At 38.0% G+C, this 25,393-nt stretch overlaps 1 protein-coding gene across 5 annotated transcripts in view; it reads right to left on the reverse strand.

The window, feature by feature from the left end:
- DOCK10 (dedicator of cytokinesis 10) overlaps positions 1–25,393 on the reverse strand; it is a gene marked incomplete at both ends in the record, with an annotated part of 250,532 nt that overhangs the window by 35,781 nt on the left and 189,358 nt on the right. For all 5 annotated transcript variants that reach the window (XM_080932737.1, XM_080932735.1, XM_080932736.1 and 2 more), the window contains 14 exons: positions 1,250–1,362; positions 2,262–2,386; positions 4,482–4,583; positions 5,749–5,796; positions 6,024–6,090; positions 6,185–6,299; positions 6,396–6,517; positions 7,167–7,278; positions 9,080–9,196; positions 9,321–9,496; positions 14,589–14,633; positions 16,228–16,324; positions 17,957–18,040; positions 20,782–20,928. In XM_080932737.1, the coding sequence (XP_080788863.1) occupies positions 1,250–1,362; positions 2,262–2,386; positions 4,482–4,583; positions 5,749–5,796; positions 6,024–6,090; positions 6,185–6,299; positions 6,396–6,517; positions 7,167–7,278; positions 9,080–9,196; positions 9,321–9,496; positions 14,589–14,633; positions 16,228–16,324; positions 17,957–18,040; positions 20,782–20,928 (1,470 nt within the window). The remainder of the gene's footprint in view (positions 1–1,249; positions 1,363–2,261; positions 2,387–4,481; positions 4,584–5,748; positions 5,797–6,023; positions 6,091–6,184; positions 6,300–6,395; positions 6,518–7,166; positions 7,279–9,079; positions 9,197–9,320; positions 9,497–14,588; positions 14,634–16,227; positions 16,325–17,956; positions 18,041–20,781; positions 20,929–25,393) is intronic.

The raw sequence follows: 25,393 nt of genomic DNA on the forward strand, positions 1-25,393 counted from the left end.
TAACCATTATTTAAAGCATAGAACTACTTATTTTTTGTTTTTCTGTTAAAATGAATATGGAGTCTTCAATGTTCTCCAAAGGCCCCTGGACTGAAGCCTTGGTATCTAACTGTAGCAATAACAGAATTTATATTATAATTAGTATAGTTACATATAATGCAGTAACATGTGGTAAGCAGTAGACTACTGTACGTACACACACACACACACACACACACACGCACATATGTTAGTTCAATAAGATTTTATGGTTTTTAATATATTTGTTATCTAGTATGAAGAAGCCATAATTCATATAATGTCAAAATCATTAAGGGATGGTCTTCTCAGCATTTGTACCTATCATTATGTATTACATTACTAATTATGATAATAAAAGTACATATTTTATTATTTCAAAAAATATGGAGTCTGGTTCTTGTTCAGTGTAGCTGCCTGGCAGCACCGGAAGAGGAAATGGAAAGAGGAAATGGGAAGAGGAAATGAGAAGAGGAAATGGGAAGAAAGGTCATATTGACAGCAGTGACACATCTGAGTGGCTTTAGCAAGCATTAGTAAACCTCTGGCAAAATCAGAGAATCTCGTTTTTAAAATGCTTTCCAATGGTGTGAAAGTTGATTTACCTCAGATTAAACGATTTCATAAATCTTCTTTAAAAAAAAAGAGGTTTTTGACTTCTCATGGCTTTCCCTGTAGATTTATGTTAAGTCAATATATGATTGGACAGTGGAGAGGTAGGCGGCATAAAGGTAGGAAAACAGAAGAGGAACAGAGATTGAGAGAGATCAAGATGGAGATGGAGAAAGCAGACCTGGATCTTGGTGGCTGTAATTGGCATTAGGTAGATTTGAATATTTTAAAGGGATTCTATTGCTCTTTTATCTCTTAGAGAAGGGCAGTTTGTATCTTTGTTCATTTGATATAATCTTATGGTATAGAGGGTTTGTGGATTAAGAGTTTGATATACAAACCTATATGAAAAGTTATAGGGCCTTAGAGTCATGTTTGTGCCAGGCCTGGACAGAAGTTCCAGGGCGGGCAGAGTGAACCGCCTGGGAAGGGATTCTCATAGAGAGTGTAGCTCGTGGAGTGAGTGACAGAGTCTGTGCACACGGCTCCATACTAGAGCGAAATGAGACCATGGGGGCTGATAAAGAGATAAGCCTTTCCATATTTTTAATATTTACTACAACATTTCCCCATCTAGCCAAATCATCACTTTTGCAGAAAACATTATGGTCATATTTACCTGGTGGACCTGGGTGAAGAGAGACAGCAGGTCCAGAATAGTGAGGCAGACCTCGGTAGCTATGTTGGCTTCTGTGTCTACGTGGTGGACAATGTCTATTTCATTGGAGTTGCCTATGAAATATAAAATAGAACAGTGTATAAATATATAAGACAATTATCTATGTATAGTGAAACATTTCCTTTTATTACAGCGTTTACTGGTATTTTGATGAATAATTCATAAAATCAAAGTGCCTTTATTTGATCAATTTTATTTATTGCTTGAATAAAAAAAACACAAAAAGACAAACAAACAAAAAACCCATACTAGATTGTCTTAGACAGGTATGTTCTTTCTAAACATCACCTGGAGGGTTTCTATTGTTTTCAAAATTTTTTCTCTTTTTCTTAAATCTAGCCATCAGCAGGATCACACATCTTCTGTTATAATCCTGTTTAAAGATCTTGCTTCTGGGCTAATTGACTAAATGTATGGTCTCAGTGGACAGTCTACACAAACAGCTTCTTCAGAAAGCCACATTGCGTGTTTAGAGATTAAGGCAAAGTAGATGTAAACAAGTAACCACAGGTCACAAGCTCATAATTTCCAAACTTCACAACACCAGGTTCTATTTTTATCTTATTGCCAAGCTGGACATTGTGCACCTCTGGAGTCATGATGTCATGGTTACTGCTTTTGGGAGATGGACATTTTTATCCTCTTCCCATAGAGTCAACCATAATTACCTGGTTAAAAGAGAGTCCCATAAACTTTACAACACCAAAAGTACCTAGATGAGCTACTCTGAGACCATTACACAGTTTTGTTTTTCCATTTTCTTCCCTGTTGAGGACATTTAATTTTTTTCTTCTCAGCTACACTCTGGTGATTCTGTCTTTGAATAAGCTTACAGGCCTATGGCAGTGGACTTCAGAACACTTCCTTGGCTTGGAAACATTCCTCTTGTCTCGTACACAATGCACTTCCTGTCCTACGTACCTGCTGAGAGAATTGCTTCCGGTTCACTTACTGTTCATGGTGTTGTCCAACATCTGTAAAAGTTTGGGGTTGGAGAGTGCATTTTTGCCTCGGATTATAGGTAAAGTCTGAGATCTGTGCTGCTTATGTCCCTCGTGACCGGAAGTGGTGTGCATCCTAGAACGGAGATGAGAATTGTGGCTGACTCTACCCAGCAATGCCCTACATAACCAGCATTCTTTCAGATAGTGTGCACTGAGACCAATGTACAAAACATCTACAAAGCACCTTTTTACTGACGATATTGACTCTGAGCAGCACCATGCAAGAGACTATTAAATACATTTGAAGAAATTTATTTTATCCATATTAATATTCAGAGAGATACATAATGAGACAAAGACACAGTGGGTGTCTATTTCATAGCATATTTTGATTTTCTTTCTTTTTTTTTATTGCCAAGAACCTTGTTATATAGACTTTGTTGTGTGCTCAGACAACCATAGGGTTATACATTTTTTTTTTTTTTTTAGGTAGACAGGATCTCAAACTACTGTCCAGCATAGCCCATTGATTTTAAGCAAATGACTGATATTGGTTTTGTAACTGAAGATATAGTTACAGACATGTTAATCTAACCAAAACCAACCAACCAACCAAACAAACAAGCAAACAAAAGAAAACACCTAAAAGACACTCAAAATAAAACTGTTTATAATTCATTATTACTTTCTAGACTTAGAAGAACTCAAGAATATTGAGTTAACTCCTGGCTAGGCAGCAGGGCATTAAAAGTATAATATTGACGTGCCCTTGGTTGTTTTTTGAGCAATGTATAAAATCTGGACCAAAGTGAGGTAACCCATTTCCCCATCTGGTTTTGCTTCTGGCAATTCCTGCGATTTACAGACTGTCTGGGCCGTGCACGCCTTTTGCTGTGCTGAGGTGGGAGCAGCATCAGGAAGATAGCATTTGAGGGCCCACTTTGCTGCTAGTTGCTCATCTGGGGTGGCAATGACAATGGCCTTCACTTGTGTCCACCTGGAGGAACTAGCCAAGGTCTAGGTGGTGTTAGGAATGCTTCCTGAGGCCTGAATTTCCTTTTGTCCCAGGAGTAGCCCCAGGGTAGGAGATACTTTGTTATGTAAGTGAGGAAGGGAGCCAATGAGCTGTGCCCTTAAGGATCAAACTTCAGAAGGAACTCTGGCTTTTGTCCCTGCTACAGCACTTGAGGCTAGGATCTGGCTAAGTTGTAAGGACCCATCTAGGCTGAGTCTGGGGAGAGCCAACTTTGGCTTTCTGTAACCTCTGAAGTCTGGACAGCATCTGCATCCCGAGGGAGTAATGAGTTCTGGAATATGTGACTGGGACTTTGGGGATTGAATTGTTCTCCCAGGTTTTGGATATGACTTGTTCATCATGCATGGTGAACTGTGGTGACCTTATGTGTATTACAGTTGCTATGTAACATGTAAAGCAAATGGTGCTTTCTTGTATTATGGTTTGTATAGCAAACCTATGAGTACATCTTTTAAATTGACTCTGTCACTGGAAGCCAATTTCTATAGGTCCCCATGGATGGCAGCACTATTTATTTGGTTATTTATTGGGTATATACAGTTTCCTATTTCTTCCTAAAGCTCTTTTCTAAAATACCCACATCCCACATTCTTATGATGCGCCTGGGAAAAATAAATCAAACTCAGGAAAGTTTGGGGAAACAATTTTTATTTGTTAGACCCAGAGGATCTTGGAGGTGGAATTTCAGGTCAAGTGATTTCTGAACTGAGGAGGTTAATGAGAGAGTGAGCAAGATCTGCAAAATTGAAGATCAGCTAGTAAGTAGATAATCTAAGGGGACTCGCTAGGATTCCCCAGTTTTCTCATGGCCTCTGACCCTTTAAAACTTCACGAACTTCAAGATCACTAAGAAAATCTTTCAGTTATTCAGTGGAAATAGAGTTCCAGAGTGCCTTTTTCTTCTGTTGCTAAGAAATAAGGGGGCATTTTATTGGAATTCTGTGTACCTTTAGGCTTTAGCTAAATGGATTGCCTATTATTCCATCGTGCTTTAACGGAATATAAATAAACCATAGTCCTTCATTTCTGTTCTTAAGCCAGTGAGGAACCTTGAGAAGTAGCTAAGAATTTTCTTAAAATCACATTTGCTTTGACATATGTATATGTCATATGTGTATGCGCCCTCACACATGCATGCTCACATATAAACAACATATGTGTGATTTTAAATACCAAACCTAGGTGATTTTACCATTGTGACAAGAGACCTGACGTCTGGCAGGAAGAATTGGATCCCTTTAGAGTTCCATTGTTCTGGGTAGACTGCACAAACTTAAATGCTGCTGCGATTTTCCTGCAAAGAACACCAGTTTAAACCACAGCTCTGCATTTGCAATGTATACATAACAACAGAATGACATGTGACAAGCTATTACTGAAGGATGAGTTATTTCATAGTCTGTGAATTAATGAAATAGAAGGAGACTGGGAGATGGCTCACGCAGTAAAGTTTTTGCTATGAGGACCTGCCTTTTGAACTAAAGTATCCATGTAAATGGAGGCCCATGAGTAGGTTCCAGTCTGAAGATGCAGAATCAGAGATCCACCGGGCAAGATGACTAGCTAGACTAAACTGTATTGGTAAAGTCTGGCTTCAGGTGAAGAGATGCTGAGTCAGTATTTTTGGCAAAGATTGTATGAGGAAGACCCCTAATGCCAACCTCTGGTTGCATGCAAACACATGCAAATGGACACAGCTCAACTCCACATATATAAGCAAACTAAAAATAAAACTAACATTTTGGTTTCTTATGAGAATAGGAAATTAGAGGGCTTTGGAGGTTTTTGTCATTGTAACAAATGGTGCTAGTAAGAAGTAATTTTAAACTAATTTTTGTTTTTACCTCAATAAAGGAATGTTCTTAAATAGATGTTTCATCCATATAAATTTATTTGTTTGTCTATGCATGTATCACCAGCATATATTATATCTATCTAATCCTTCTTTTTCTTTCTTTCTTTCTTTCTTTCTTTCTTTCTTTCTTTCTTTCTTTCTTTCTTTCTTTCTTTTTCTTTCCTTCCTTCCTTCTTCTTCCTTCTTATCTATCTATCTATCTATCTATCTATCTATCTATCTATCTATCTATGTCTATCTGTCTAATATATATAATGAACCATCCCCCTCTTCCATCCTGGTCATCTTTAGAAGGTCAGAGGTCAACCTCTGGAGTTAGCTCTCATCTTCCATCTTGTTTGAGACAGGGTTTCTTGTGTACCACTGTAAAAACTAGACTATCTGACCTGATATCTTCCAGTATGAAGAGAATTCCCATAGGAGCATTGGGATTATAGATCCCCCCTTTTTTGTGTCTGGCTTTATGTGGGTTCTGTAATTCAAACCCAGGTCTTCATTCTTGCATGTCAAGTTCTTCACTCACTGAGCTATATTCAAAGCTCCATGCTTTTTAAAAAGACTATATTTATATTAAAGACTATATGCTAGAATTTAAAACAAATACCTTATTATGTTGCGTTTCCCCAGGTATCTAAAATTCTGAAGACAAACGCTAGAAAGGGGAAAAAGACATTCTAATTATTTATATTCCTTAATTTATACACAACAACATAACAATTCATCTAAATATATGGAAAGAAAAATAGTAAATTTTCTTTACATATTTTAAGTACTATTGCTGATATTTATTTACCATAGGGCTTCTTTGAATGAAGAGTGGTATAGTGAGCTATTTTGAAAGTTCCAGAAAATAAGTTATTGGATCAACCCTCAACTTACTCCAAGATGCTGAAGAAGTCTGACACCTCTGGACTGGGTGCTCTCTGCCAGTAGGCAATCAGAGTCTCTAGAAAGAAACACAATATGGCATGAGGCTCTTAGAAATATAGGTGTCTTTTTTCATTTCTCCATTTAAATAGACTTGAAGGCATTCTACTTACCAACTGAAATGGTCTTCATAATATGAAGAAAACACATAAGAAGACTCCTGGTTTCTGCTTGATCTAATTTGTCAAACCTTAGGGTTGACCCAATCAAAGACAAAGGCCTTGGGATCTGGGAATCAAAGGATCAGTAGGGATAAGTCAGACGGAGACTGCCCTGGTTAGCAGTTGCAGTGTTTGACATGTGTGGTGGGGAGGAAAGCTGCACCTTTTCACAGTTGTCTGTCTTCTCACTGCTCTTCTCTGTGGTGCTTGGGTTGGAGTCGAGGCTTGCCAAGGATGCTCTGGAATCTGCATGGTTCACTGTAGAAATAGCTATTGATGAAAATGCTGCAAACAGAAGCCACAGCACACGTATGATGATGAGATGTATGAGCACAAACAAGAGCAAACATGAGGAAACAGGGTTGCTCATTGCTGAGGTAGATACAGCATTGGGCACTAAAGTCTGGGGTTGACTTAGAAGATGTGCAACATTTACTTAAAGCATCGAAATGGTAGCCATGATGGATCTAGAAACATTGAAACTGTCTTAAGTGCATATAAAGTTTGTTCTTTTCATCTCTTAAAATGAAAAAAACAGACAAAGATAACTCTCATTTTAACAGAAGATGGTTTGGGGGAAGGAGTGTTTAACTTGACAGTTTATGTGAAATAGAAATGACATTTCCAAAATAGTTCTTAATATAATCCTTGAAGCTGAAAAGCTATTATATTTTAAAAAGCTGTGCATAACAAAAAGCTGAAGACTGCAGAATAAAGTAATTTGATAACATCTGAGCAGGCAGCCCTTTAAGCTAGGCAGAAGTGGACGTTACTGGATGACATTCAAAGGAGCATGTTAAAGACTCTAGTTATATAGTGTGGTGTACTTTGCCAGGTATATTATGCATATGAATTATGGATAGAAAGCACCATGGTGTACAATGTAAACATCGATGAGTGGTAAACACAAGTGTTCTCAGCAGGTCTTGAGTACCTGCTATGGAATTTAAAACGTCTTTGGAAAATGATGTATCCACAGAAGTTGCATGTTTCATGGATGTCTGAGTCTGAAATCCTCCATTCGTGCTGAGGTCATCTCTAGATCCCTACATTCAAAATGGAGAGGAAATGAATGAGAGTTAGTGGGTTTCAGAAAGGTAGACCATTATGCCTTTTACACCTCTCTCAATTAGGTATTCAGTTTGACATTGAACCCTAGCAAAGATGTTCCACTAAAGTTGGCAATGAAAATGAATATTGTCAAAGGCATAGTCTTGTTCACAGTTGGAATTTTTTTTATGCAGAGTGTTAACGTTTTTATTCTTTTACAATTTCCTTCTTCCCACTAAGTCCTCCTCACACTATTAAGTCTTCAGCTTTTGTTTCTGCTGTGTGACTCACTGGGCTTCAGAGTCTAGTTGAGTAGGCATGGGTTATCCACTGGAGCATGAGGAACTCAGACATCACTGCATCACTGGACACAAAGACTGTCTTTTCTCCAGCCTTGTTCCACTGTCATCAGCGTCCCTGTGTAGGTGGAGCCCCATCACCCTGTCCACATCTAGGACTGAATATTTACTGGCTCCATCTTATGCAGGGCCCACTGCAGGCAATCATAGCTGTTGCAAGTTCCTGAGTTTAAAAGCCATGCCATATGACAACATTTTATAGCTTTCTGCTACCATGTTTGGCTCTTCCATTCTTTCTGTTCCTCCTTCTTGGAGTTTTTTCAAAAATGATGTATCAGAGACAATCTTTTAGATGAGGGCTAAAATAATTACTGATATATCAATGAATTAAGCTATAGTTTTAATTATTATCTATCTATTTATCTATATATGAATATATATGTAAATTACCGTCACTCAGGACTAGATTTTAAATCCGTATGTTCTGAGCATCTTGGCAAATGTTTTGTTATACAATTTGATATTAATGCATTTTACATTAATGTTAGGCACTTTATCCCAGTTTATAAATATGAAAACAGAGGCCTCGAGAGCTTGAATAACTTTCTAAATGGTATGTACATATTACATGATGCAGATGAGATTTGATTGTTTCTCAAACAAAAACATGTCTGAAGGCATGATCCTAACTTTTAAAAGGTTCTGTCTTGGACTGTTACTGTGTTTGTCATCTCTCATGTGTTTATTTTTTATGTATATATTTACACATGTTCATGTATGTGTACATGTAAAGGAGCACATGGATGTGGAGATCAGAGGTCAATGCCAAGTGTCTTCTTCCATCACTTGCTACCTTTTGTGAGACAAGGTCTCTCAATGAACCTGGAGCACAATAGTGTTTGCCTGGCCAGTGACCCTTCCTTAAGGCTCACTGTCTCTATTCTCCATCTCTATCTTCTCCAGATTGAGATTATAGATTCATGCCACACATGGAACCCTTTATGGAGGTGCTGGGGATCAAAGTCGTGCCTTCATGCTTGCATGCAAGCACTCTACCAACTAAACCATCTCTGAGCCCCTTGGATACTTGTCTGTACTGTCACCATACTGTCCGCATGGGTGGACAACAGTCACAATGGGCCATCCTGGGCTTTTGACAATGAGACACTTGGTTTTCATGGGTGAAAATTGGGGAGTAGTTGGTGCAGGACAGACAATGAAGCTAAGGCCACGGAGATATTAAATGATCTGCAAAAGCTGTGCAGACGTGGATGGGGTTTCAGAGAATAAAAGGGATAAAAACAGTCCCAAAGAGAGGGATGTGCCAGGTGGAAGCTGAGAGAACCCATTAGGGACAAATGGTATTGATTTAGTACTTGTTGGGAAGTGTTTAACCCTAGCTTGCTTACAGGGAGGAAGAAATAGTTTTCTAGCACATAAATGGAAGTAAGAGAAATTCCTTGAGGAAATGGAAATTTGGAGAGCTGCACAAACATACCTGATTGGACGTATTCATGGTGAAAGGATACAGGTCCTTCAGGTAGATTCTTGGCATATTGTCTAGGAGCATGCCATAGAGTGGCATGTATAGACTTGCTATCTGTGCCTGCTTCCTCTAGGTAAAGGCAGACAAGAGAAATGATTCACATGAAAATCAATAGGCTCAAGGGTTTTATATTCATTTAATGCAGTGGGCCATTAAACAGTGTTTGGGGGAGAGAGAAGGAAAGGCTACTTACGGGCTCCCTGTATCGATCATCAAAAGAATGCTTAGCCATTAGATTTTTTAGGACAGCTAAAGCTAAGTGCCTGATGTCTTGGTCCTCCTGCAGGGCAAAGCCAACTTCTCGGAGAAGAATTCCAATTAAGAAGTGTTTGCGGCAAAATTCATTTGTGACCGAGTATTCAGGCATCTCTTTGAGAGGAAGAGAGTATGTTATTGAAAACTGAATAGCCACTTTTACATCTACAAAAGCCAGTCATAAAACTCCAGAGCCCCCTCCTCCCCGACCTGAGCAGGAGAGCTTCTACAAGACAGAGATGTGGCTTGCTGTGACCTTGGGAGTATCTCCACAGATGAGAAAAATGTTTGCAGACTTAAACACAAGCACAGAGTCTAACACAGCACAGTTAACAGCCATGGCCTATTGAAAACATAAACGTGCTCTGTGTCTGTGTGTCTGTAGGAATTGAGAAAGCTTCTAGGAGAAAAGGCTACATCGAGTTAGACCTTGGGGGATGCTGGATGATTTGGAATCATTGTGGAAGTAAATGGAAGTGGGGGAGGATGTTGGGAAAGAGGGAAGGTTTGTTTTCAATGGCTCAGAGTTCTGAAATACAGACAGGTAAATGGAAACAGACATGTGTGAAGGATTAGTAAATACAGTGTTCAGAAGAGAGGGCCTGGGAATCGAGGCTTGAGAAATAGAGGGCAAGGGAGAGGTAGATGGTAGAGAACCTCAGCACAAATTCTGTATACAGCACTTGGGTCCCCTCATTCAAGTTCTGTAGGAGTGGCTAAGGGTTCATTGTGTGTTTGCAGTTGTTTTTTTGTTTTGTTCAAGCTTGTGAGGGGTGAACAACAATGGGCTTTAGAAGTCAAGGATGCAGGGCCCACCTGGGTAGCACAAACATGACGGATGTCAAGGATGCAGGGCCCACCTGGGTAGCACAAACATGACGGATGTGAGGTGGGGAGAGGCAGAGCCTTGAGGGCTATGAATCTGAGGGCTTCATGGTGTTACAGAGGATCACTGCTGCTTGTTGTCCTTGTGACCTTTATATTCTTCCTAATACATGGGTTGCATGTAGGAAAAACGCTAAGGGGCCTTCCAGTCCCACACTGGGCAGCATCCCTGGCTCTCACAATAATGATGCCTGATCTTTCTCAGGCATTGCTACTGGAGCAGATGAATGATCCAATCCCCACCTTTAGAAAGAATTTAGGAATGTAGATTATCAGCAATGACCACCACCCGTAGAAAGCATTTGGAAAAACAGATTGTTATGGAAGCTTTGTTAAGATGTTTTGGATAGTGGCTGTTGTAGAAAATCTTAGGGAACAATCCAACTTTTTGAGGTCAGGGAACAAGAACAATGGCAGCCTGGCCAGCACTAGCTGCCTCTCTTGCTTAAGCAAGATCAAAGTGATAATTAATTTCTTTTTCTCGTTGTTTGCTCTCAGCTTCCTAGTCTGAATTAAAATTGTTAAATGACTAGATGGATTTGAAGTAGAAATGACTGATTGTTTTTTATATAGAAGTTTAGATTTGGGATTCTTTTAAGAATTTTATAAGATTACTTTTTAAGATAAATAATAAAATAATTGATCTGTTCTTTATAACCTCAAATTGCTGCCTGCCAGTAAGAAAAACTAGCTGAGAAAATTACCTTGCTCTCTCTCACAATTTGTTAATCTATAACAAGTTGCTTAGTTACAAATGTATGTGGGTCGTTGGGAATAATTTTTTCTTTACCTGTACAATATAATGGTTTTTCATGAAAGGTGCTGTTTTTCTATAATTGTTAACTAGAAGAAAAATAGAATGTAATCACATTGTAACTTTATATTGTTTGAAAGGTTTTGCTGGGACAGATAAGCTATGGGTGAAAAACTACAGTTGTTGGAGTCAACTCATTGGAGTTTGCTCTGTCTACTAAATGTACATATGTGCATAAATGCATATGTGTGTGGGTGTAAAATGATTGGAGCCAGCTCATTGGAGTTTGGTTCATCCACCAAAATGTGTGTATATGTATATGTGTAAAGTGGTTGGAGCTTTGCTCCACAAGTCAAATGTGATTGTGTATGTCTGTCTATGTGTATATATAATAGCTCTGTGTATATATATGTGTGTGTGTGTGTGTGTGTGTGTGTGTGTGTGTGTGTGAAATTGTTGGAGCTGTGTCCCATCCATGAAGTATGTGTGTATGTGTGCATGTATATATGTATGTATTGCATTTATATATCTATGTAAACATATATAGAGTGGTTGGAACTTGCTCATTGTAGCTTACTTTATCCACTAAGTATGTGTTGAGTATGTGCCTGCTTTACATCTCACCAACTTTGGATCCCCTCCTTGGGTTACTGAACACACTGTTCAGAGCTGGTCTTCAATAGTGGTTTTGCTTTTGTTTTGTCTTTCAAGACAGAATCTCTGTGTAGCCTTGGATGTCTGGAACTTACTCTGTAGATCAGGCTGGCCTCAAATTCATAGAGATCGACTTACCTTTGTCTCCCAAGTGCTGGGATTAAAGGTGTGCACCCCCTCCCTTCTCCCCCACTTGGCTGACACCAAGGGTTTTGAGATCTATGGCCTGATTAAGCTTGTGATATACTGATTTATTAAAATAGTGTTGGGATTCAGGTGAGTTAGATATGGGGGCATATGAAGTAAGAAATGCCACTCAATGTAGAGGCTGGGGTCATAGAAACTGGCAGCAGCAGGAATATCAGGACTAGCTGGTTGAAGAAAGTGACTAAACAGGGAGAGGGAAAAGCCAGTGGGACTGGAAAATCTGACCCTGAACTATTATGTTAATCATTTTGTAATGGTTAGACTAACTTGGAGCTATGCATCTTGCTCGCCAGTGCAATTTTCAATTAGCAGTGGGCTAATACTCAAGATAACACTGGGGAAACTTCCTCATGTTGGAATGCTTAATGCCTTTATGAACATGATCCCACAAATCCTGGTGACAAAAGCCAAAAATATACAACTGAACACTGAAATTAGAAAGTGTTTCTAGACATCAAAGGATACCAAGAAGGCAAAGGAGGAAGTGAAAAGGAGGAGGAGGGGGGGGAAGGGAAATAGATGGAGGAAAAAGGAAAAAGATAGAGGAGGAGTCAATATATATTATGTTCAAGCTATATATTCTATATAGGGGCTTGCATCCAAAAGACAGAGCATCTGCACAAATGGCTCAGTAGCTAAAAGCATGTGCTCCATTTTCAGACAACCTGGGCTCAGGTTTCAGCACCCACTGTGGCTCACAAACACCTATAACTCCATTTCTAGTGATCAATTGCTGTCTTCTAGCCTCTGCAGACTCCAGACAACCAGGTGTTGCACATATATACGTGCATTCAAACATTCATAACACTTAAAAATCTATCTTAAAAATGACCAAGAATAAATAATATATACAAGCTAATGGCAAAACAAAAATAATATTCTAAACTCAAGTAATTAGATTAAAAATTGGGTAAAGAACTTGAATAAGAAGTTTTCTATGGAAGGTGTTAAAGTTCCCAACAAGAAAATGTAAAAAAAAAAAAATGTTTAATACCACTGATAACCAGGAAAGTGGGACTTATAGTCCCAGTGAGCTGTCAGCTCATTCCTGCCAGAGTGGCCCCATGAGACGTCAAATGACAATGAATGACAGGGACAAAATAAAGAATCAGGAACCCAATACACTGCCCAACTAACCTTGAACATTGGTACAGCCAATATGGAAAACCAGAACAGGGATTCCTCAGATAAGTAAAGGGATAATTACTTTGCCATCCAGTAATGTGACTTAAGGTTATATGCCCAAAAAATTGAAATCAAAACATTTTTTTCTTTTTTAGCCAATATATAAAACACTATAAAATTTCATGTGAATGAGGCAGCATGTAGTGTCTTGTAATGTATAAACATGCATGCATTTAAATATGTTGCATTATGTTTAAATCAGCTAAACGCATTTATGTCTTAAGTATTTATAATCCTATCTTGAGAACATTCACTGTCCTTTGTTTTAGCTTTTTGAAATGTACAGTATATTATGTTACCCAGCATCATTACTTTACTATGCAGCAGGAACCAGGACGTCTAGTTTCTACTGAACCAGAACTGGCTACACTCTGACCACTTTCTTCATACCTTCCCTACATACTTTCCGAGCCTCTCAGAACTCAATTTCTAGTGGCCAATGTTTTAGAATCACATATGAGTGAGGTCAAGTGCAACTTGTTCTTATTTCTGGCTGTTTTAACAAACTGGAGTGAGATCCAGTTTCACCTGTCATGTCACCAATGACACTAACATTTGATGGGCAAACAGTAATCCCCCAATAAGCATTTTGTTCATGGGCAGTTGGAGACCTAGGCTGTTTCCATTTCCTACCTTCTGTGAATAGTGCTTCTGTAACCATGTGTCTTCTCTAGAACATGACAAGCATGCCTCTGCTTATTTATACAGTAGGGGGATCTGTCTGACCATAATCTATGTACTACCTACAAACCTACCTATCACCTCTTTATCATCTATCTATCTATCTATCTATCTATCTATCTATCTATCTCTCTACCTACCTACCTACCTACCTACCTACCTACCTACCTACCTACCTACCTACCTACCTACCTAACTACCTCCCTATCTTTTATTTTGAGATGCCTCCAAACTGTTTTCACTCCTGGCTTTGATAATTTACATTCTCACCAAGAGTGCACAAGGACCCTCTTTTCTCCACACATCTTGTCATTATCTACCATTTTAGACTTTATATAAAAATCGTCACCTTAAATAAACATCTGCAACTCCATGTTTGTTGAAATTTTATCCCAAAGGTATGAAAGGGGGCAGGAAATCTGCTTTTTGTAAATAGGAGAGGGAACTGTAGGAAGTAAGAACAAAACACTGATACTTAGGATTTCATCTGTGGATGTTAAAACATTGAGTTCCTGGAAGTAACCAGAAATGTAGGTTTGAGAAACTGGAGAGATGAGAGAAATGGGGCACCGAGCATGCAGCTGAGGATTTTATTTATTGTACTTTTGAGGAAAATTTCAGATGACTTGGGAAATTAAGACTTTGCAACCCCTAAAGAATCAGATATAAAGGAATTAAAGTTAAGGTATCAAACTATGTGTAACAAAAGAAAAAAGTTCAGAAAAGCATTTGGATATGCTAGTTATAGGTTAACACATAGGCATTTGTAGTATCTGTGCCCATTAACATGATGATAATTCTATGGTACTTATGCAGATAATATGAAATATGATTGTTTACCTGAGGCATGTAACTCTTGAATTGATTCTGAAGGTGTTAAAGGATCTAGATATGGTATAAATAGACAATAATTTTAGATACATCAATACTCAGATACATATATATATACACACACACACACATATATATATATTTATTAGTTTATTTTATCAGGGAAATTTAAAACATATTTCAATTTATTCACTATTTTACATTGCCATTTTCCAAGAAAAGTTAGGTTGTATGCCCTTCAATTTCATGAACAGAATTACTTTAAATATAATGTATATATTATTAAGATTTTTACTGCTTTGTTGAATTAGAATGACTAATTATAATTAAAATGACCAAACAGAGGTTTGGTATACCCTAAATATCTAACTTGTCTACCCATGGATAAGTTGGCATTAAGTGGGAGTAAAAAAGAGAAATTCTCTTTCTCCTTCCTCCTCTTTTTTCTCTTCCCATCCCCCTATTATTTATTCATTGCTGGGGATCAAACCTTACGATTCCTATGTTCTAGGCAATGACTCTACTACTGAACTATACTTTTAAGGACAAATAAAATAACATTTCAAACAAACAACACCCAAAGCCCCCAATTTTTTTTTGTCTGACTTAAAGTTTCTACTTTTCCTCTCCACTATGTGGTGTGCATGGTACACTGGAGAAAAGGATGTGGTAATCCATGTAGAGTACATTTAAAATGGAGATATTAACATATTTCCAGACCGGCTGCTGTGACTTTCCTTCTGTAGTGTGGATGCAAGCGGCTCTTCACCTACCATTTGCTCATTCCTTGACCTTCAGCATGGCAGTGTGTGAAGAGTCTACTCATAGCTTGGAAGCAAGGAACTTCGATTCCTTGACTCAGCTTCAGTATTCTCTTTGTGCTGGATGCTTCATTAGTTTATGATGTTTACATTCGCTCATGATTTTTTTCCCATCGGTGCACGTGCACGCATGCACTCTCGCACGCACATACTTTCCAAATTTATAAAATGAACATTTTATGTGCAGTATGTAAATGTAATGCTGTATATGGAATTTAGTAAATGAAATGAGCTCTGTTCTGACCTCTGAACCTAGTCTCGTCCCCTCTCTGGCCTAGGAGTGTCAATGTTTATAAGGCAGCCTTCTTTCTTTCCTCCCTCCCTCCCTTCCTCCTTCCCTCCCTCCCTCCCTCCCTCCCTTCCTCCCTCCCTCCCTCCTTCCTTCCTTCCTTCCTTCCTTTCTTCCTTCCACCTTTCCAGTTTTCCTTGTTCCGCTCATTTGAAGAACTTCATTCTGACACAGTTATGCATGCTAATTACTACTGTCCACTGGAATTATATGTCTGACTTTTTCCTCCCTATCTTTAGGTATCAAAATCAGTGGAAATCTGTCTTTTGGAGTTAATAGGATTCTACGTTATTTATTATTCTTTGGTTTATAGTAACAAGGTTGAAAAATTCTGCTGGATTTCTCTCTGTTGAAAAGGGGAAGAGAAATATAGAGGTGCAGTCATAACCACACAGGGCAAATCCTGTTGTATTTTTACCAGATAAGGAGGCTTAGAGAGCCAAGTTGCATCTTCAAAGAGAATGGTTAAGGAAAGTGGAGAATAGTCAGAGCAAATGCCAGCCTTGTAGGGACTTAGGAAGATGTGTGGACTTGTTACCTGGAATGTTTGCAGATCTTATGGGGAGACACAGAGGAATAAAATGTTCATGTTGACAAACCTCCTGAAGGAAATCAAATTTATACTGGCATAAAGTCTGAAACAGAAGCAAACAGCATGATGATTATTTGTGCATCATAAAGTTTCATAAAAACAAGCAAAAGAAAGGTGTGTGTTTCAATTGGATTGTGACAAAGAAAGAGTTAGCTTTGTGTGACCACCAAGTAGTTTCTGTGTTAGGGGCATCTGCTTGCTCAGAAGGGCTTCCTGTAACACACCCCTTATCTCTGCACACAGGTCAAGACAACCTATAGGAAGAGAGCAATTGTAACCCACATTCCATTCCTATGGGAAAACCCCCTAGTCCGGCTTTTATTATGTTATAATGCATTTGTTTTATGTCCGGTCCTGCTGCATTGTGTGAACGGAGCCCTCTCGAGACTCCAACTCCACTCGGAGAACTCTGTGAGCATCAATAGGTGAGTCCAGCACCAAGGAAGATAATGGTACATATTATCTGGAGTGGCGTCATCTCCACAGCCACTTGTTCTTAGTATCTATCATTTAGTTCCTCCGCCCCCTCGCCCCCCCCCCGTCTTTACAAAAAAAGGGTGTGTTCTCCATAACCTCTGGATTTAGACAGGGATCCCAGAGTTTAGACTGGGTTTAAGATAAACGTAATTTACAAAGGAATGATTAACCATCATAACAGTTTTATATCCATTCAGACAATAGTCTTTAAGAGCGAATTGGCTTGTCACTACTACATATGCTAATATTAGTTCATAGAATATCAAAATATCCTTCTACCTCAGATTAGAATTCTATTTCTGGCAACAACATTCAATAATTTAGAAAATTGCCAATTCAAACAAGAACAGTATTTGATGTGCTCTTTTGTACATGAGCAAGTGTATAATTAAATTACACACATATTAATTATTCTTCACTGAGAATATGCCAATTGATCTTCAGAAAACACATACGTCTAGTGCAATTATATTTAAATGGAGATCACTCACAGCTCATGCATCATAGGAGCATAACTGGATAGTTGTTAAAGAAATATTTCAAGGACTTAATACGGCTAAGGTTATTTCTGTGATAGAGTTTATAGGTGTGAGAGCGTCTGTGAACAAAATGAGGAAGATCTCACGTAATAGCTTAATGTATATCTTAAGGTCTCAGATAAAGAGGAACATGTAAACCTCAGAGGAAGGAGAAGTTACCAAAAATAATGAATATTGAGGGAAGAAATTATTGAAATTTGAACTAAAAGGAAAACATAGAAAATCAACCAAGAGCTGGTTCCTTGGAAAGATAAATATGACTGGCATGCCCTACCCAAACTAACTCAAGAATGAAGATCCCAATTAATAAAATTAGAGATATAAAAGGTATTATAATAAACTACTATGAGATCCAGAAGACTGTTAGGGAATATTTAAAACCACAACTCTGGGACATCTAGAATAAATGAATGCTATTAATTATATGTTATCTAATGAAATTAAATTACAAGAATATAAACAACTTGAATATCTATATCAACAAGAATAAAACAATTATAAAAAGTCTGTCAACAAAGAAAACTTCCAAACCAGATTGTAGAGAGCTAATTTTATGGCCCACTAAGTGGATGCTAGGCCAGAGTTTCACAGATACACAGAGATTACCTTAGCTATTATGTAGGCTTGGGCCAACCATTACTTTCATCCCTGGTCCTTACCTTGAACTCACCGGAAGAGAACATGCTGATGTAATTGTTCACCATCTTAAACACAAATCCCCGGTCCATAAATGTGAAGCAGCGCTAAGAAGATATAATTCCAAAATCAAGTCTTTTCACTTGTGGGACTTTAGGAAAGATGATTATATACTGAATCAGAATAGTATTTAACTAAGTGTGTAATGTAATTGTTTAAAAAAGTCTATAAAGCACGTTGGAACATCCACCTGGATATTGCAACTGATGTTACGGTTAGGATTGATACTTGAGGTTCCAAATGACTTGGAATTGTGTGATGAGGTATTTTTTTTTTTTTAAGGCTTTCCCTTTTATATACAAAGTTGCCTGCTTTTTAGATTACTTGGTTGTATCTTATTACTGTTTTTAGTACATTGATCCCAGAGTAGCTTTGGTGGAAGCCATCTGCTGTACAGCCTGGGTGGGAGGGAAAATGGTACAATGGCCAGTACTCTCTTCCTTCTTATTGGCTTCCTTCCCCAGTGGACTGTTTTCTATTTCATTCAGAGAAGCATGCATTTGAAGACCAAAGCAAGGAGACCTTGCAGTTTTTATTCAGGAGCAGTTGGTGTCTTGTTTGGTGTTTGTCACATTCTCTTAATCTAGTTAGGCAGATCTTGGGTCAAATATATAACAGGTGCATTGATGATTATAGAATACATCTTTCAGTCAGTATTTGGTGAAGCTACTGTTTCCACTTATTCTCCTTTTACCCCTGACCCTGGTCCTTCAGCCTGGCATGGCACACTGGCTTATGATTACCAGCAGTGACGATTACATGGTAACATTAATATATTCTCCAAGTATGGATTATCTAGCTAAGCAGATTAGATATGAAAATTTTTTTCCCTTGTAAAAATATGCTTGGGCTGGAATGATGGCTCAGTGGTTAAGAACACTGACTGCTCTTCCAAAGGTCCTGAGTTCAATTCCCAGCAACCAGATGGTGGCTCACAACCATCTGTAATGGCATCTGATGCCCTCCTCTGGTGTGTCTGAAGACAGCTACAGTGTACTCACATACATAGAATAAACAAATAATTCTTTAAAAAAGAAATATGCTTTACCACCCCTTTTCATTGTTTAGAATATTTTAAAAGCACATCCATTAAGACCTGAGATCTAGCTCATCCTATACCAGATATTTTCAAATGTTTTCTTTCAAAGCTATCTGTAATAAAGCAAGGATCACTCAGATGCAGAGGCAACAAGACATGACCATTGACCAGAAAGAGCAACACTGGCCTTGACATTATGTTTAAAAGGAAGAGAACTAGGTGGGCGTGGGGGGAAGAGTTGAGAGACAGTTTGGTAGGAAAAGAGAAAGAAAAGGGAGAATAACAAAGCAGAAAACCTCTCTGGATTCCTGTGGTGTGGATCCATGTGAGACACATCTGTATGAAGGACTAAACAATAAAAAAAACACACAAGGTTTTGGCATAATACTGTAAGACAGTGCGTCCTATGATGGAGGCTAAAGGAGGGTCCCTGAGAACCCAGGGCATGTTTATGCCCTCACAACGATCCCACAGTCTGCTCCTGCTGACCGGAAAACAACTGGTACAATCATGGTATTCTAAACTTTCCATCATTAAATTTCAAAGACTAATAGTTATTTATGGCTTGTATCTGGAAGGTGACTCCCTCCACAAGCTTTTTGAGAAATTAGTTCCCAGGTTACGTTGTTATTTTGAAGTTGTGGACCCTCTATCTTTAGGATCTAAGGCTTGATAACTTGGGAGGATGTTACTGTGGATGGGACTCTGGAGATTCTACCCCTTGGCCTTCCCCATCTGTTTTCTTTGTATCAGACACGTGCACAAGTTGTTACCTGTTCCTGCCACTAGAAGACAGTGGCTCTACTGTCCTTCCAAGGACAATGGACTGTGACACTCTGAAACTAGGAGTCAACAAATTCCTATCAAACATTTTGTGCTGTCTTTAAGCAAAGCAAGGACTGTTCTGATTCACAGCATCTGACTATTTTGAGGATGTAGACAACCAAAAGTGGGAAACACGTGGAGCCTTCTGGAAAAATGGCCATTGGCAGATTGCTGGGAATACAAGAGATTTATAATGCAATGTCAAGAGTGCAGTGCTGAGGTGGGAAAGCTCAGGGCACACCAGTTCCTAGAACTGGGTCAAATCAAGACTTTCACTTTTACCCTTTGCAGCACTGGTATTATTTCCTTTTATTTTTCTCTACTACTACTACTACTACTACTACTAAGAAACTTCCTTTTATTTTTCTTTTTCATCATCCCCCAAAGCTATCATTGTCTTTATTTGTCAGTAAATGTCAGTGTGTATGATGGACATTTATAATATAATCTTTCCACTCACGAACTTCTTGTGTGTGTGTGTGTGTGTGTGTGTGAACCTGAAGTCCATGTGATCTGTTATTATTGCTATTATTAGTAGATGTGCTCATGGTCGATCTAATCTTTAATCTTTTCACCATTACTATTTACATTGCCATCTTGGACAATTTCTGTATCTTCCACATAAAGTTCATACATAGACAGCAATGACCTCAAGAGAATGACACCACAATATGACTCCATTCAACATCTTTTGCTGTTTGAAATTATTCAGAAGCACCATGACTTGACAACACTTGGTTTTTATCTAACCTTCATTTTTTCTATAAGCCTCTGGGCTGAAATGGGTATTAAACAAATTCAAGAGAAGAGGTGTAGAAGTGGAAATGTTCATCTCACTGCAGAGTTCATCATAGATAGAGATTAAGTTAATGGCATTTAGGCTACCTTGAGGCCACTGTCAAGGAGACTTGAACAGAACAGTACCTTAAGGAATCTGGCAACACTGTGGTTTGCCCTTTTGGTTTCCTCGAGGGCATCCTTGCATTTCCAAATCACGTGGTCGCACAGACCCATTACCAGGTTGTCTAGCTCACTTTGGTAAGACTCAGGGAATCTTTGAGCTCTGGGAAGCTGAGGAAAGAATGTCTTGATTATAACATGGTGTATAAATTTCCAAGCAACAGTTACTCAAAGGAGTTCTTTGAAAAACTTGAAAGCAGTAATAAAACTTACAAGCCTTTTAAGTTTCAAGATCATAATTCTACTGCTTTTATTAAATGTTCCTTTCCAATTTGACTGGTAAATTTACACTTTTTTTCATTAAATATTAACTTCAAATACTCAAACCACATAGACATGTACAAAGTCAAACATGAATAATTTTATACTCTCATATTAATTCTTTCCTTTTACCTCCCAAGGAATAACTATTAAATTTTAAATAAAATATATTAAAGTTAAGATGAATATTATTCTAAAACATTCTTTTAGTCAGATAGCTCCATTTATTTTAATTTAAGCTAAAATTTGAAATATCAGAATCCTCCCAATAAAAAGGAAAACCATGAGTGTTCAGTCTGAAAAGAGACATCTTCTATAGCAAGACCCTTTTCCAGAGTAAAGAATCATCACAAAAGAGAGTAAGGAAAGAATTTAAATCACGGGAGGATTGGGAATAGTGTCATGAAATGCTGACATCCAGATATGACATTGGTATGGATACTGTGAACACACGGTAGCTATAGAAACCTGTACAAGATTGGATACTTAAGCTTTCAATTACAGTTGGAGGGAGTGGCCCACAAGGCCCTTCTTAAGTCCCTAATGACTGCTAGTGGATGCTAGAGTTTTGTCTAATGGTATAGCCTATAGGGGACTAGATGGGAAGTAAAAGGGGGTTTAGAAGGAAAGAAAGATAAGAGAGGATATTGGATGGGATGAATGTGATTGTAATATATTATATATATATATATATATATATATATATATATATATATATATGATATTGTCAGAATGTAAAGAAATATGATGATAATGAATATCCTGGAGATGGCTCAATTGGTATATTCTTCGCTTTACAAGTAAAAGCAACTGTAAAGGTTGGGCATGGTGGCTGGCATCTTCAACAATATTGCATGGAGTAGGAGCAGAGACAGGTGGATTCTTGGAGCTCACTGGCTGGATAGTATAGTCAATCACTGAGCTCCAGGTTCTGTGATATACTACCTCAAGAAAAATAAGATGAAGAGTGACTGGTGTCAATCTCTGGGCTTCACAAGAACTCTCCAAACACATGTGTTCCTGCATGTGCATGCACATACACTATCACGTATACATTGTATACCTACAGAAATAAAAATGTAAAAACTTGTAACAAATAAGCAAGTACCTGGATTAAAATAGATATTGGTATGAAATAATTTCTAACATGAGTTCTAGTTAGTCCTAAACCATGGCTCCAGAATTTGCAACAGATAAGAAACATCAAGATCCTTATGACACTAGAAATAAAAGAGCTTGCATGAGAGATTTAATATGATTTTAGGTCCTGTTTGGATGTCTTTTATAAGAGGAAAGAATCTTAGACAGCCAAGCTCTCCATTTGGGTTCATATAGGCCTTTTCTATAAGGTCAATAAAACTCTTTCATCTCTCAAGTTGGCTTTCATAATTATTGTCACTACAATTAGAGTTAGATTGAATTAGACTGAGTCACGTAATTTTCACCTGCAAGCAGGCAGCCTTTCAAACTGTAGAAATACAAACCAGGAGGGCTGTTATTACAGGGTTTGTTCTAAATGGAGATTTAATAATAGAGTATTGAAACTGACTTTTATTTTTATTTCTGTAACACCACTTATAAGTATTTTGAAAGCATCATCATTATTCTTTGTATGTGTTTAAAACTTATTGTTGAAATCATACAAATTGATTTTAAAAATCCAATCTAATTACATATGCCATTTTCATTCTTCTTTATTTACCTTGGGCAATAAAGACAAATAATTTACCTATTCAAAAAACAGTAGTCATTTATATATTTATTGTGTTTGTGTCTGTGGGGAGTGTTCTGAACAGACGTGTGTGTGCGTGTGTGTGTGTGTGTGTGTGTGTGTGTGTGTGTATGGGGAGGGGTGGAGATCAGAGATTAATCTCAGCTGTCTTCTTTAGGAGCTGTCCTCCTTAGTTTGTGGGGCAGACAGAATCTCTCTTTGAGACCTGATGCTTGCTATTTAAGCTATGCCTCTTGGCCAATGAGCTCCAGGGAATCCATCTGTCTCTACTTTTCAGTGCTGGAATTTCATGTAAATGCGACCACACCTGGCTTTATATGTAGGTACTAGGAGTCAAACTTGGGCCACTGGCTTGTTTGGAAAGCCTTGATTGGGTCATCCACTGGCTCAACAAGCACTTGTCACATAAGTAAAACATTTGTAGTTTCTTCTTTGGGGCTTATTAATTTCTAAGACTTATGACATACAGCAGAGCCCATATTGTCTCCTGAGAGACATGCGTGCATACTATAGATTTTGATATTCTATATCTTTCATTCTTTATGTTGAAATTCTCCTTGTGGTCTACTCCTACTCTTAACCTGAAGACATGTGGTGTGCTAAACACATGTGGAATATTTTCAATTATTCTCCAGATGAATGTCAGAAGAGCTTGAGGTAGAGAATAGATGGAAGGGTATTGCCATGATTGTAGTGACTCCCAAACTGCACATCTGGAGCAGAGAGGAGGAGCAACTGGGTTGTTAGAGTGCCAAGGTCATGAGGGGTCAACCCAGGTCTGGGTCATTTGAGAGCTTTGTTGGGAACTAGTGGGTGATGGTGAGGAAAAGAAGGTTAGAAAGCTCCATGAACCTGCTGGAACTTGAAGTCATGTTGAGAAAGACCTTTAGCATATACCAGGACTATGAAAGCTTCTAAACCAGGAGTCACACAGGGGTACTCTCTATGAAGCTACATCACAGCATTCAGTAGACCAAATTACAGGAGCATTTAGATTACTCCTGACTCTTAGATTCCCCACACTTGCTCCTGAAATTCATGACTAAAATTTCTTAAGTGTAGACAGCCACTCACTTCATAATTAAAAGAGAGAAAAAAGAAAAGAAAGTACCCAAACACTTGGGAGAATTTTACTACGAATGCTTTTGTGTCAAATGATGACAACACTTCCTATGGTGACTAGTAAGAAAAATAGAAGGTGCTGGAATAAGTGTGAGGGCTGCTGTTGATTTAGGTAACAAAGAGGCAAGTTGGGGTCAGTAAAGACAAACTGCTAGGCATTGTGGGGCTGTGATGGCGGTTTGTGTTTAGCCTGTTCTGGGACCTATCTAAATGAGAATATACATATCCATTAAAACTTCAGCAGATTTTAGTCCAGTGCATCTAGTATCAAATGTTAGTTTTACTACCCCATACTTCAGGGACAAAGCAGGGATTACAACACGGAGAACATTTCTGATCCCAGCACAGTAGAATTCTGAGAATTCAGAGTCAGGAATTCTTGTCTTCATGTTAGATTTTCTGCTTCCTTTGGGCAGGAGGCTTTTTTTCTTAACTTTAAAAGTTGGAAAATAGAAAATGCTATCTCTTTCCCACTAGATGGTTTTAGCCCCTTTGTCAAAGATCAAGTGACCATAGGTGTGTGGATTTATTTGTGGATTTTCAATTCTATTCCATTGATCTAACTTCCTATCTCTGAACCAATACTGTACAGTTTTTATCACTATTTCTCTGTAATACAGCTTGAGGTCAGTGATTGTGGTTTTCCCAGAAGTTCTTTTATTATTGAGAATAGTTTTTGCTATACTTTTTTTTTGTTATTCCAAATGATCTTGCAAGTTGCTCTTTCTAACACTATAAATAATTGAGTTAAATTTTGATGGGGATTGCATTGAATTTGTAGATTGCTTTTGGCAAGAAAGCCTATTTTACTATATTAACCCTGCCAATCCATGAGCCTGGGAGATCTTTCAATATTCTGAAATCTTCTTTGATTTCTTTTTTCAGAGACTTGAAGTTCTTGTCATACATTTCTTTCACTTTCTTGGTTAGAGTCATACCAAGGTATTTTATATTATTTGTGACTATTGTGAAGATTTTCTTTCATAGCCTATTTATTCTTTGTATAGAGAAAGGCTACTGATTTATTTGAGTTAATTTTATATTCAACCACTTTTCTGAAGTTGTTTATCAGCTGTAAAAGTTCTCTGGTGGAATTTTTTGGGGTCACTCTAGTGTATTATCATATCATCTGCAAATAGTGATATTTTGACTTCTTCCTTTCCAATTTGTATCCCTTTCACCTCCTTTTGTTGCTTAATTGTTCTGGCTAGGACTTCAAGTACTATATTAATAGGTATGGAGAGAGTGAGCATCCTTGTCTAGTCCCTGATTTTAGTGGTATTGCTTCAAGTTTCTCTCCATTTAGTTTGATATTGGCTATTAGTTGGCTGTATATTGCTTTTACTATGTTTAGGTATGGGCCTTGAATTCCTGATCTTTTCAAGAGTTTTAACATGAAGGGGTTTTGAATTTTGTCAAATGCTTTACCAACATCTAATGAGATAGTCATGTGTTTTTTTT

Source organism: Micromys minutus (genome assembly GCF_963924665.1).
Source record: "Micromys minutus genome assembly, chromosome: 19".
NCBI lineage: Eukaryota > Metazoa > Chordata > Mammalia > Rodentia > Muridae > Micromys > Micromys minutus.